Source organism: Pleurodeles waltl, chromosome 3_1 (assembly GCF_031143425.1).
Source record: "Pleurodeles waltl isolate 20211129_DDA chromosome 3_1, aPleWal1.hap1.20221129, whole genome shotgun sequence".
Lineage (NCBI taxonomy): Eukaryota > Metazoa > Chordata > Amphibia > Caudata > Salamandridae > Pleurodeles > Pleurodeles waltl.
Genome location: NC_090440.1, coordinates 1,698,478,097 through 1,698,491,206, shown reverse-complemented (window position 1 = coordinate 1,698,491,206; position 13,110 = coordinate 1,698,478,097). Strand labels below are relative to the sequence as shown.

At 45.1% G+C, this 13,110-nt stretch overlaps 1 protein-coding gene across 8 annotated transcripts in view; it reads left to right on the top strand.

The window, feature by feature from the left end:
• TRAF3IP1 (TRAF3 interacting protein 1) overlaps positions 1-13,110 on the top strand; it is a 406,766-nt gene that overhangs the window by 84,533 nt on the left and 309,123 nt on the right. For all 8 annotated transcript variants that reach the window (XM_069225520.1, XM_069225521.1, XM_069225524.1 and 5 more), the window contains exon 4: positions 4,570-4,710. In XM_069225520.1, coding sequence (XP_069081621.1) covers positions 4,570-4,710 — 141 coding nt within the window. The remainder of the gene's footprint in view (positions 1-4,569; positions 4,711-13,110) is intronic.

The window sequence follows — 13,110 nt, the reverse complement described above, 5'->3', positions numbered from 1 at the left end:
AAATATATTGGTGAGCCCTTTTCCCTGAAAATGATATGAGTAGTGTCGTAGGGATTAGATTCTGTCTACCATAACCATAGTTGTAGAAGATATTTTAGAAGAGCAATAGATTTTAGAAGAGCAAGGGGAAGCCATAAACCTTGTTTAACTAAATATGTGTGTATGTATATGTATATATATATGTTCGATGGCATGTGTAGCTGCAGATACACATGCTGTGCACATCCCGCCATCTGGTGTTGGGCTCGGAGTGTTACAAGTTGTTTTTCTTCGAAGAAGTCTTTTTTCGAGTCACGAGACCGAGGGACTCCTCCCATTTCGACTCCATTGCGCATGGGCGTCGACTCCATCTTAGATTGTTTTTTTTCCGCCATCGGGTTCGGACGTGTTCCTTTTCGCTCCGTGTTTCGGGTTGGAAAGTTAGTTAGAATCTCGGAAAAATAGTCGGTATTGTTGGCGTTCGGTATCGGGTTAGTTACAACAGATCGACACCGAATTAAAAAGAGCTCCGGTGGCCCTTCAGGGTTTTCTTCCATCCCCGTCGGGGCCTGGTCGGCCCGGCCACGTGTCTCTTCAAGGCTGATGGAACGGACCCCATTCCGCTTCTGTCCAGAATGCCATAACAAGTATCCATATACAGATCAACATCTGGTCTGTAACTTGTGTTTGTCACCAGAACACAAGGAGGATACTTGTGAGGCCTGTCAAGCGTTTCGGTCCAGGAAGACACTCAGGGAACGAAGAGCAAGAAGACTGCAAATGGCGTCGGCGCCGACAGGACAAGAGCGTTTCGAGGAGGAGGAAGAAACATTCTCCACCTAGGAGTCGGAAACAAGAACACACGAGAAAAGCGCTAAAGCCCAGGGCCAACAGGCCATGGCTTAACCCGAAAAGTAGGTGACCGTTCATCGGCACCGAAAAAGGGCGAGCTGGTGTCGAAGTCATCCGACTCCGGTCGAGATACCGGCACACAGCAATCTCGGGCCCGAGATAGTGGCTCAGAGAAGATTCGGCACCGAAACGGGTCGGCACCGAAACGGGTCGCCACCGAGAGAGCACGATGCCGAAAGTAAAAAAGGTTTCGTCGGAGCCGAAAAAAGCAGCCGAAAAAGTTTCGGTACCGAAATATCCGGCCTCGGAACCGAAAACAAGTTCCTACACTGAGGAACAAGGACTGTCCACACAAATGAAGACACATAGATTTGGACAGGAATTACAGGCAATAGAGCCAGATCACACACAAAGACGGCTCTTTATTCAAAAAGATACAGGGAAGATCAGCACTCTTCCTCCAGTCAAAATGAAACGCAAGCTTGCCTTCCAAGACAAAGACAAACAGCCACACGCAAAGGTGGCTAAACAAGTAACACCTCCACCATCCCCACATCACTCTCCGCAACCATCACCGGTAGCCACTCCACCAATGATGCAATCCCCAACTCATACAGGAATGAGTCAAGATGACCCTGACGCATGGGACCTTTATGACGCACCAGTGTCAGATAATAGTCCAGAATGCTATCCAGCTAAACCATCGCCACCAGAGGATAGTACAGGCTACGCACAGGTGGTGTCAAGAGCAGCTGCATTTCATAATGTCAGCCTTCATTCAGAGCCCATTGAAGACGACTTGCACATGCGGCCCTTACAACAGTGCCTAGCATCACAATGGTCACAAGCACAGGGTCAGCTTCTAGATCTGGTGTTGATAGACCGCCAAACATACATAATTTGAACCAAGGGCGGCCTTTCCAAGACCCAGTGCCACAATACGTAATAACAACAGATGCTTCCATGATAGGGTGGGGAGCACACCTCAATCAACACAGCATCCAAGGACAATGGGACATACAGCAAAAACAGTTTCACATAAATCACTTAGAACTGTTAGCGGTATTTCTAGCGCTCAAAGCATTTCAACCCATAATAAGACACAAACACATTCTTGTCAAAACAGACAACATGACAACAATGTATTACCTAAACAAACAGGGAGGCACACACTCGACACAGTTGTGTCTCCTAACACAGAAAATATGGCATTGGGCGATTCACAACCACATTCGCCTAATAGCACAATTTATTCCAGGAATTCGGAACCAGTTAGCAGACAATCTCTCTCGGGATTACCAACAGATCCACGAATGGGAGATTCACCCCCAAATACTAAACACTTACTTCCAAATGTGGGGAACACCACAAATAGATCTATTTGCAACAAAAGAAAACTCAAAATGTAAAAACTTCGCATCCAGGTACCCACAAGATCAGTCTCAGGGCAATGCGTTATGGATGACCTGGTCAGGGATATTTGCTTACACTTTTCCCCCTCTCCCACTCCTTCCATATCTAGTAAACAAATTGAGTCAAAACAAACTCAAACTCATACTAATAGCACCGACATGGGCAAGACAACCTTGGTACACAACACTACTAGACCTCTCAGTAGTACCTCATGTGAAACTACCAAACAGACCAGATCTGTTAACACAACACAAACAACAGATCAGACATCCAAATCCAGCATCGCTGAATCTAGCAATTTGGCTCCTGAAATCCTAGAATTCGGACACTTAGACCTCACACAAGAATGTATGGAGGTCATAAGACAAGCTAGGAAACCTAACACTAGACACTGCTATGCAAATAAGTGGAAAAGATTTGTTTATTACTGCCATAATAATCAAATTCAACCCTTACACGCATCTGCCAAAGATATAGTAGGATACTTACTACAATTGCAAAAGTCAAAGCTAGCTTTCTCTTCAATAAAGATACATCTAACCGCAATTTCAGCCTACCTGCAAATTACGCACTCAACTTCATTATTTAGAATACCAGTCATAAAAGCATTTATGGAGGGCCTAAAAAGAATTATACCACCACGAACACCACCAGTTCCTTCATGGAACCTCAACATTGTCTTAACACGACTCATGGGTCCACCTTTTGAGCCCATGCACTCTTGTGAAATGCAATACTTAACATGGAAAGTTGCATTTGTAATTGCCATCACATCTCTAAGAAGAGTGAGTGAAATTCAAGCATTTACCATACAAGAACCATTTATTCAAATACACAAGCATAAAGTAGTTCTACGGACAAATCCAAAATTTTTACCAAAAGTGATCTCACCGTTCCACTTGAATCAAACGGTAGAATTACCAGTGTTCTTCCCACAGCCAGATTCTGTAGCTTAAAGAGCACTGCATACATTAGACATCAAAAGAGCACTAATGTACTACATTGACAGAACAAAACTAATTCGAAAAACAAAACAACTATTTATTGCTTTCCAAAAACCTCATACAGGTAATCCAATTTCTAAACAAGGCATTGCTAGATGGATAGTTAAGTGTATTCAAACCTGCTATCTTAAAGCAAAGAGAGAGCTGCCTATTACACCAAAGGCACACTCAACCAGAAAAAAAGGTGCTACCATGGCTTTTCTAGGAAATATTCCAATGACCGAAATATGTAAGGCAGCTACATGGTCTACGCCTCATACATTTAACAAACACTACTGTGTAGATGTGTTAACAGCACAACAAGCCACAGTAGGTCAAGCTGTACTACGAACATTATTTCAAACAACTTCAACTCCTACAGGCTGAACCACCGCTTTTGGGGAGATAACTGCTTACTAGTCTATGCACAGCATGTGTATCTGCAGCTACACATGCCATTGAACGGAAAATGTCACTTACCCAGTGTACATCTGTTCGTGGCATTAGTCGCTGCAGATTCACATGCGCCCACCCGCCTCCCCGGGAGCCTGTAGCCGTTTAGAAGTTGATCTTGAACATTTGTAAATTTGTAAATATATTACTTTAAACTTCATTATGTACATACGTATTCACTCCATTGCATGGGCACTATTACTAGCATACACAACTCCTACCTCACCCTCTGCGGGGAAAACAATCTAAGATGGAGTCGACGCCCATGCGCAATGGAGTCAAAATGGGAGGAGTCCCTCGGTCTTGTGACTCGAGAAAAGACTTCTTCGAAGAAAAACAACTTGTAACACTCCGAGCCCAACACCAGATGGCGGGATGTGCACAGCATGTGAATCTGCAGCGACTAATGCCACGAATAGATGTACACTGGGTAAGTGACATTTTCCATATATATATCTCTGAACAATTTTCATAAGATGCATTTGTTTTGAAGTTCTGGTTAGTCAAACAGTGCCATCTCCTAAAAGGTTACAACAGATATTTATCAAAATATATTGAAATTAATGCATGATTGTCACTTCTGCTTGAAATTGTTGTTATGGCATGCGCTAAAGTTCAATGTTTTAATCATATTTATAGGCTTAGGTGTGCAAACTTGAGCAGAAGCAAACATGTTTAGTAGATGTGGTGCTTGCTTATTTTCTTTCCTGGGATAGTATTAGAGTTGGGGGTCCAGTGTGTTATTTGCTCTCTCATTGCTTTTCACATCGGTTCTTTATAACCCAGTCATTTTCACATTTAGCTAGCTGCAGCTGCTCAGTATGCTTTACGTAAGTGGGTTGCTGTTTAGTCCTTTTATGTGTTTAGTTTGAGTTCCTCTTACCTGCAGTTGTCCAGTGATGATGCTGTGAGAAAAGTCTTGGCCGGTGAGAAATTAGATCCAAAAGGAAAAGTATCTGTCTCCAAATCGCAAGATAAAGAGAATCGAGAGTCCAAAGAAGATGAGCGAAAGAGCCAGAAAGATCGAGAGGTGAGTTGTTCAATCACCTTCAGAGAAATGGGAAATGTGGCAGACATATGTATCTTTTTCCTAAGTTAGAGACATAGGTGAGAATGCTATCTTCTTCAGAGACACTGGGAAAAGCTCAGAAATTTCATTTAGGATCAAGAACACTTATGAATCTCTTGATGTGCCTGCAAATGTTTAGGTCTAACTCAAGGGACATGAAGGTGAACACTGGCACCTCCTGTCTAGTGTTGAGTTCATGGAGTACAGACAGAGATAAGTGTGAATGATTCTACTGCAGAGACAAAGAAAGGGGTAAATCAATTCACTGGGTTCTAAAATAGACTTCACAGAAAAGAGGTGAAATTGGCATCTCCTGGAGAGAGTTAAGCTCAAAAAGCTCCTTTGTGGATAAAAATGTAGTTTTGAAACTCTCTGGGCAGGCTGAAGGATCATATTCTGCAGCATGTGCCATGCATAGAAGAGCAGAGCAAAGGACCTTCCGTTAGCCACCAAATACTCCAAGGGCAGCATTAGCTGTTTATTTGAAGGCTTTATTAAGCATTACAAGTTGTCAGTGGAATAGCTGTTCTCAAAATTCTTCAATCGTGATCTCGTTCTGTGTGGGGTTCATTTGGATGCACATTTAAATAGTTTGGTTTTAAAATGTTTCTTTAACAGCAGGAAGTTTGATTCAGATCTCAAGTTTGGATTAAGTACTCTTTGCAGACTTAGGACCTGTACATCCAGTGATCTGCCTCCTCCATGTTTCATCCTCTTGAAAGATCATTAGTTGATAACACCAGCAAACGTTAAATTACATTCATGGTTGGTACATAGTGACGATTCAATTTCTGCATGTTTTTTACTTTTGCAGAGGTTTGATGAGAAGTTCCAGGGTGTGAAGGCCAAATGAAAGGCACAAAATCTTCCAGTACTAGAATCTCAGTTGTGGCTCCATTTATTCATGTTCAGTAGAAAATATGGTTAAGGTGATGTTGGTAGGATTCTCAAGATTTTTTTTCCCAGGCAGAAGTGGATTTCTGAAGTTAGACGTTCATCTGGTACTTCTGAAGAAGTTGTGCCAAAGGGCATTTGTAAAAGTTGAACAGTGACAAGAGAGATGATTGTTTGTGAAAGCTTCAGGAAACTGGGAGAGTGGAGGATTGGCTGCCCCAATTCTGTATTTCTGGCTGCAGTTGTTAAAAATTGATGTGAGGCATTGAAGAGCCCTACCTGTTATGCCTGCCCTGTGTCAGCCTTTCCATTGGTATTGTATATTCAGCGGTGCATTAGGCGGCAGATTAGTTTGACGAAAAAGAGTGCTGTTTTCTTGCCTTCATCCTAAGATAAAAAGAGCTCTCCAGCAATGTTAGCTAACACCAGTGCTCCTCACATGTATGAAATCACACTGATGGTTGTGGAAGAAATGTTTTAGTTGCATGTATTCACAAAGCTGTAGTGTTGCCTTCTTTTCTGAGACTTTGCAGGGGTAGGGAAATTTGGAGACTGTCCAGTAGTTTTCTAGTCTCTTAGGTTAGCAGATGTTTTAGCAGATGGTTATGATGGATGCATGCATAAATGAAACATTTATAGAGGTAAACCTTTTTTGACTGTTCTGGAGGCTTTGTAGCAGTCTCCACTGCATCTCCTGCAACGGGGTTTGTGTTGGTTGGTCCTTAATCATAGGCAAACATTTGTATACTGAGGTGGAAGGCATGATAAAATATATGAAAAAATATGCCTGGGAGTCTGTAAATGACACAATCTGCACCTCAGGCTTGATATTACAAACTTACCATGGTATAGATAGTGTTGCACTGTTGAAAGTCAGAACACAGAAATACAGCAGAAAGTTTTTTAAAAAAGCAGACCACAAGGAAGGGAAAACATGGCACAAACCACAGATATGATGCCATCCGAGACTGAAGAATCAATTCATGCAATTTTCACTGAGGCTTGGCAAACGTCAAATGAATCAGACAGTCCTATGCTGACCATAAAGTGAATTGTGTAAGCCCGACCGGGCGCTATCTTGGGATCTGAGCTGTCTGCAAATTAAGGCTGGCGAGGACTCTCAACCAAGTGTCAGCTAGAGAGTCTCGTTATACTAATGAGTTACACATTAATATGATCCTGTGCCACAACAATGCATGAGGATGTGTTGCATTATTAATTATTAAACATGCAATGTTCAAATGTGCAAGACATATATTTACAGTTATATAATACCCAAAGAAAATGGGATTAAACCACTGGTTCAATAATATGTATCTTTTAGTATGTCTAGTAAGAAAGTTCCTCAGTCCTACATCACAGGTTACATACACCCTTCAGTATCTACAGATCATTCTTTCACTGAATGTTTTCATAGCACGAGCCTGTAAAGAAAAAAAAGATATATATATCTTGTTTTTTTACCATCATTTGTCTTGTACTATGGCAGTGGTGCTGTCTCTGTGAGACATTAGTGAACAGTCAAACCAAAAACGGAAAATATCACTCTGAGCCTTTTGCATCTACATCTAAATTAAATATGTTGGAAAATAAACTGTCTTGGGAGACCCCCCCACTCAGGTTTTCAGTTCGGTTATCAAGTATTGTAAGGAAATGCCTCCTTGGCATGGTTGCCCCCTGACTTTTTGCCTTTGCTGATGCTATGTTTACAATTGAAAGTGTGCTGAGGCCTGCTAACCAGGCCCCAGCACCAGTGTTCTTTCCCTAACCTGTACTTTTGTATCCACAATTGGCAGACCCTGGCATCCAGATAAGTCCCTTGTAACTGGTACTTCTAGTACCAAGGGCCCTGATGCCAAGGAAGGTCTCTAAGGGCTGCAGCATGTCTTATGCCACCCGGGAGACCTCTCACTCAGCACAGACACACTGCTTGCCAGCTTGTGTGTGCTAGTGAGGACAAAACGAGTAAGTCGACATGGCACTCCCCTCAGGGTGCCATGCCAGCCTCTCACTGCCTATGCAGTATAGGTAAGACACCCCTCTAGCAGGCCTTACAGCCCTAAGGCAGGGTGCACTATACCATAGGTGAGGGTACCAGTGCATGAGCATGGTACCCCTACAGTGTCTAAACAAAACCTTAGACATTGTAAGTGCAGGGTAGCCATAAGAGTATATGGTCTGGGAGTTTGTCAAACACGAACTCCACAGCACCATAATGGCTACACTGAAAACTGGGAAGTTTGGTATCAAACTTCTCAGCACAATAAATGCACACTGATGCCAGTGTACATTTTATTGTAAAATACACCCCAGAGGGCACCTTAGAGGTGCCCCCTGAAACTTAACCGACTATCTGTGTAGGCTGACTAGTTTTAGCAGCCTGCCACAAACCGAGACATGTTGCTGGCCCCATGGGGAGAGTGCCTTTGTCACTCTGAGGCCAGTAACAAAGCCTGCACTGGGTGGAGATGCTAACACCTCTCCCAGGCAGGAATTGTCACACCTGGCGGTGAGCCTCAAAGGCTCACCTCCTTTGTGCCAACCCAGCAGGACACTCCAGCTAGTGGAGTTGCCCGCCCCCTCCGGCCAGGCCCCACTTTTGGCGGCAAGGCCGGAGAAAATAATGAGAAAAACAAGGAGGAGTCTCTGGCCAGTCAGGACAGCCCCTAAGGTGTCCTGAGCTGAAGTGACTCTAACTTTTAGAAATCCTCCATCTTGCAGATGGAGGATTCCCCCAATAGGGTTAGGATTGTGACCCCCTCCTCTTGGGAGGAGGCACAAAGAGGGTGTACCCACCCTCAGGGCTAGTAGCCATTGGCTACTAACCCCCCAGACCTAAACACGCCCTTAAATTTAGTATTTAAGGGCTACCCTGAACCCTAGAAAATTAGATTCCTGCAACTACAAGAAGAAGGACTGCCCAGCTGAAAACCCCTGCAGCGGAAGACCAGAAGACGACAACTGCCTTGGCTCCAGAAACTCACCGGCCTGTCTCCTGCCTTCCAAAGATCCTGCTCCAGCGACGCCTTCCAAAGGGACCAGCGACCTCGACATCCTCGGAGGACTGCCCCTGCTTCGAAAAGACAAGAAACTCCCGAGGACAGCGGACCTGCTCCAAGAAAAGCTGCAACCCTGTTTCCAGCAGCTTTAAAGAACCCTGCAAGCTCCCCGCAAGAAGCGTGAGACTTGCAACACTGCACCCGGCGACCCCGACTCGGCTGGTGGCGATCCAACACCTCAGGAGGGACCCCAGGACTACTCTGATACTGTGAGTACCAAAACCTGTCCCCCCTGAGCCCCCACAGCGCCGCCTGCAGAGGGAAACCCGAGGCTTCCCCTGACCGCGACTCTTTGAACCTAAAGTCCCGACGCCTGGGAGAGACCCTGCACCCGCAGCCCCCAGGACCTGAAGGACCGGACTTTCACTGGAGAAGTGACCCCCAGGAGTCCCTCTCCCTTGCCCAAGTGGAGGTTTCCCCGAGGAATCCCCCCCTTGCCTGCCTGCAGCGCTGAAGAGATCCCGAGATCTCTCGTAGACTAACATTGCGAACCCGACGCCTGTTTCTACACTGCACCCGGCCGCCCCCGCGCTGCTGAGGGTGAAATTTCTGTGTGGACTTGTGTCCCCCCCGGTGCCCTACAAAACCCCCCTGGTCTGCCCTCCGAAGACGCGGGTACTTACCTGCAAGCAGACCGGAACCGGGGCACCCCCTTCTCTCCATTCTAGCCTATGTGTTTTGGGCACCACTTTGAACTCTGCACGTGACCGGCCCTGAGCTGCTGGTGTGGTGACTTTGGGGTTGCTCTGAACCCCCAACGGTGGGCTACCTTGGACCAAGAACTAAGCCCTGTAAGTGTCTTACTTACCTGGTTAACCTAACGAATACTTACCTCCCCTAGGAACTGTGAAAATTGCACTAAGTGTCCACTTTTAAAACAGCTATTTGTGAATAACTTGAAAAGTATACATGCAATTTTGATGATTTGAAGTTCCTAAAGTACTTACCTGCAATACCTTTCGAATGAGATATTACATGTAGAATTTGAACCTGTGGTTCTTAAAATAAACTAAGAAAAGATATTTTTCTATATAAAAACCTATTGGCTGGATTTGTCTCTGAGTGTGTGTACCTCATTTATTGTCTATGTGTATGTACAACAAATGCTTAACACTACTCCTTGGATAAGCCTACTGCTCGACCACACTACCACAAAATAGAGCATTAGTATTATCTATTTTTACCACTATTTTACCTCTAAGGGGAACCCTTGGACTCTGTGCATGCTATTCCTTACTTTGAAATAGCACATACAGAGCCAACTTCCTACATTGGTGGATCAGCGGTGGGGTACAAGACTTTGCATTTGCTGGACTACTCAGCCAATACCTGATCACACGACAAATTCCAAAATTGACATTAGAAATTGATTTTTGCAATTTGAAAAGTTTTCTAAATTCTTAAAAGACCTGCTAGGGCCTTGTGTTAGATCCTGTTTAGCATTTCTTTTAGAGTTTAAAAGTTTGTAAAAGTTTGAATTAGATTCTAGAACCAGTTGTAGATTCTTAAAAAGTATTCCAACTTTTAGAAGCAAAATGTCTAGCACAGATGTGACTGTGGTGGAACTCGACACCACACCTTACCTCCATCTTAAGATGAGGGAGCTAAGGTCACTCTGTAAAATAAAGAAAATAACAATGGGCCCCAAACCTACCAAAATACAGCTCCAGGAGCTTTTGGCAGAGTTTGAAAAGGCCAACCCCTCTGAGGGTGGCAACTCAGAGGAAGAGGATAGTGACTTGGAGGAAAATTCCCCCCTACCAGTCCTATCTAGGGAGGACAGGGTCCCTCAAACCCTGACTCCTAAAATAATAGTCAGAGATGCTGGTTCCCTCACAGGAGAGACCAACACCTCTGAAATCACTGAGGATAGCCCCAGTGAAGAGGACATCCAATTAGCCAGGATGGCCAAAAGATTGGCTTTGGAAAGACAGATCCTAGCCATAGAGAGGGAAAGACAAGAGATGGGCCTAGGACCCATCAATGGTGGCAGCAATATAAATAGGGTCAGAGATTCTCCTGACATGTTGAAAATCCCTAAAGGGATTGTAACTAAATATGAAGATGGTGATGACATCACCAAATGGTTCACAGCTTTTGAGAGGGCTTGTGTAACCAGAAAAGTGAACAGATCTCACTGGGGTGCTCTCCTTTGGGAAATGTTCACAGGAAAGTGTAGGGATAGACTCCTCACACTCTCTGGACAAGATGCAGAATCTTATGACCTCATGAAGGGTACCCTGATTGAGGGCTTTGGATTCTCCACTGAGGAGTACAGGATTAGGTTCAGGGGGGCTCAAAAATCCTCGAGCCAGACCTGGGTTGACTTTGTTGACTACTCAGTGAAAACACTAGATGGTTGGATTCAAGGCAGTGGTGTAAGTAATTATGATGGGCTGTACAATTTATTTGTGAAAGAACACCTGTTAAGTAATTGTTTCAATGATAAACTGCATCAGCATCTGGTAGACCTAGGACCAATTTCTCCCCAAGAATTGGGAAAGAAGGCGGACCATTGGGTCAAGACAAGGGTGTCCAAGACTTCAACAGGGGGTGACCAAAAGAAAGGGGTCACAAAGACTCCCCAGGGAAAGGGTGATGAGACAGCCAAAAATAAAAATAGTAAAGAGTCTTCTACAGGCCCCCAAAAACCTGCACAGGAGGGTGGGCCCAGAGCCTCTTCACAAAACAATGGGTACAAGGGTAAAAACTTTGATCCCAAAAAGGCCTGGTGTCATAGCTGTAAACAGCATGGACACCAAACTGGAGACAAGGCCTGTCCCAAGAAAGGTTCCACTCCAAACTCCCATCCAGGTAACACTGGTATGGCTAGTCTCCAAGTGGGATCAACAGTGTGCCCAGAGCAAATCAGGGTCCACACTGAAGCTACTCTAGTTTCTGAGGGTGGGGTGGATTTAGCCACACTAGCTGTCTGGCCGCCTAACATGCAAAAATTCAGACAGCAACTCTTAATTAATGGGACTAGAATAGAGGGCCTGAGGGATACAGGTGCCAGTGTCACCATGGTGACAGAGAAACTGGTTTCCCCTGGCCAATACCTGACTGGAAAAACTTACACAGTCACCAACGCTGACAATCAGAGAAAAGTACATCCCATGGCAATGGTTACTTTAGAATGGGGAGGGGTCAATGGCCTGAAACAGGTGGTGGTCTCCTCAAATATCCCAGTGGACTGTCTGCTTGGAAATGACCTGGAGTCCTCAGCATGGGCTGAGGTAGAACTAAAAACCCATGCAGCAATGCTGGGTATCCCTGAACTGGTGTGTGTGAAAACAAGAGCACAATGCAAGGCACAGGGTGAAAAAGTAGAGCTGGAGTCTGGAAAAATGGCCCAGCCTACCAAGAGAACAGGAAAGTCAGTTGGGAAACCAACTGCAACACAGCAAAAGAAAGGGAACCTCTCTTCTCAGGAAGAAGTTCTGCCCTCTGAGGGAACTGAGCCTTTGGAGCTTGAACCTTATCAGGTTGAGCTCTTAGGCCCAGGGGGACCCTCAAGGGAGGAGCTGTGTAAGGGACAAGAAACCTGTCCCTCTCTTGAAGGCCTTAGGCAGCAAGCTGCTGAAGAGTCCAAAGGCAAGAAAAATGGAACGCATAGGGTCTATTGGGAAGATGGACTCCTGTACACTGAGGCCAGAGACCCCAAACCTGGTGCCACTAGGAGAGTGGTAGTGCCTCAGCTGTTCAGGAAGTTCATCCTAACATTGGCCCATGACATTCCCCTTGCTGGACATTTGGGACAAACCAAGACGTGGGAGAGGTTAGTCAACCACTTCTACTGGCCCAATATGTCCAACATGGTTAAGGAGTTTTGCCTCTCCTGCCCCACCTGTCAAGCCAGTGGTAAGACAGGTGGGCATCCAAAGGCCCCCCTCATTCCACTTCCAGTGGTGGGGGTGCCCTTTGAAAGAGTGGGTGTGGACATAGTTGGTCCACTAGAACCTCCCACAGCCTCAGGAAATATGTATATCCTGGTAGTAGTGGATCATGCTACCAGGTATCCTGAAGCTATTCCCCTTAGGTCGACTACTGCCCCTGCAGTAGCCAAGGCCCTCATTGGTATCTTTACCAGAGTGGGTTTCCCTAAGGAGGTGGTGTCTGACAGAGGTACCAACTTCATGTCAGCATACCTGAAACATATGTGGAATGAGTGTGGAGTGACTTATAAATTCACTACACCTTACCATCCACAAACTAATGGCTTAGTTGAGAGATTCAACAAGACATTAAAGGGCATGATCATGGGGCTCCCAGAAAAACTCAAAAGGAGATGGGATGTCCTCTTGCCATGTCTGCTTTTCGCCTACAGAGAGGTGCCACAGAAGGGAGTAGGATTCTCACCCTTTGAACTTCTGTTTGGTCATCCTGTAAGGGGACCACTTGCCCTTGT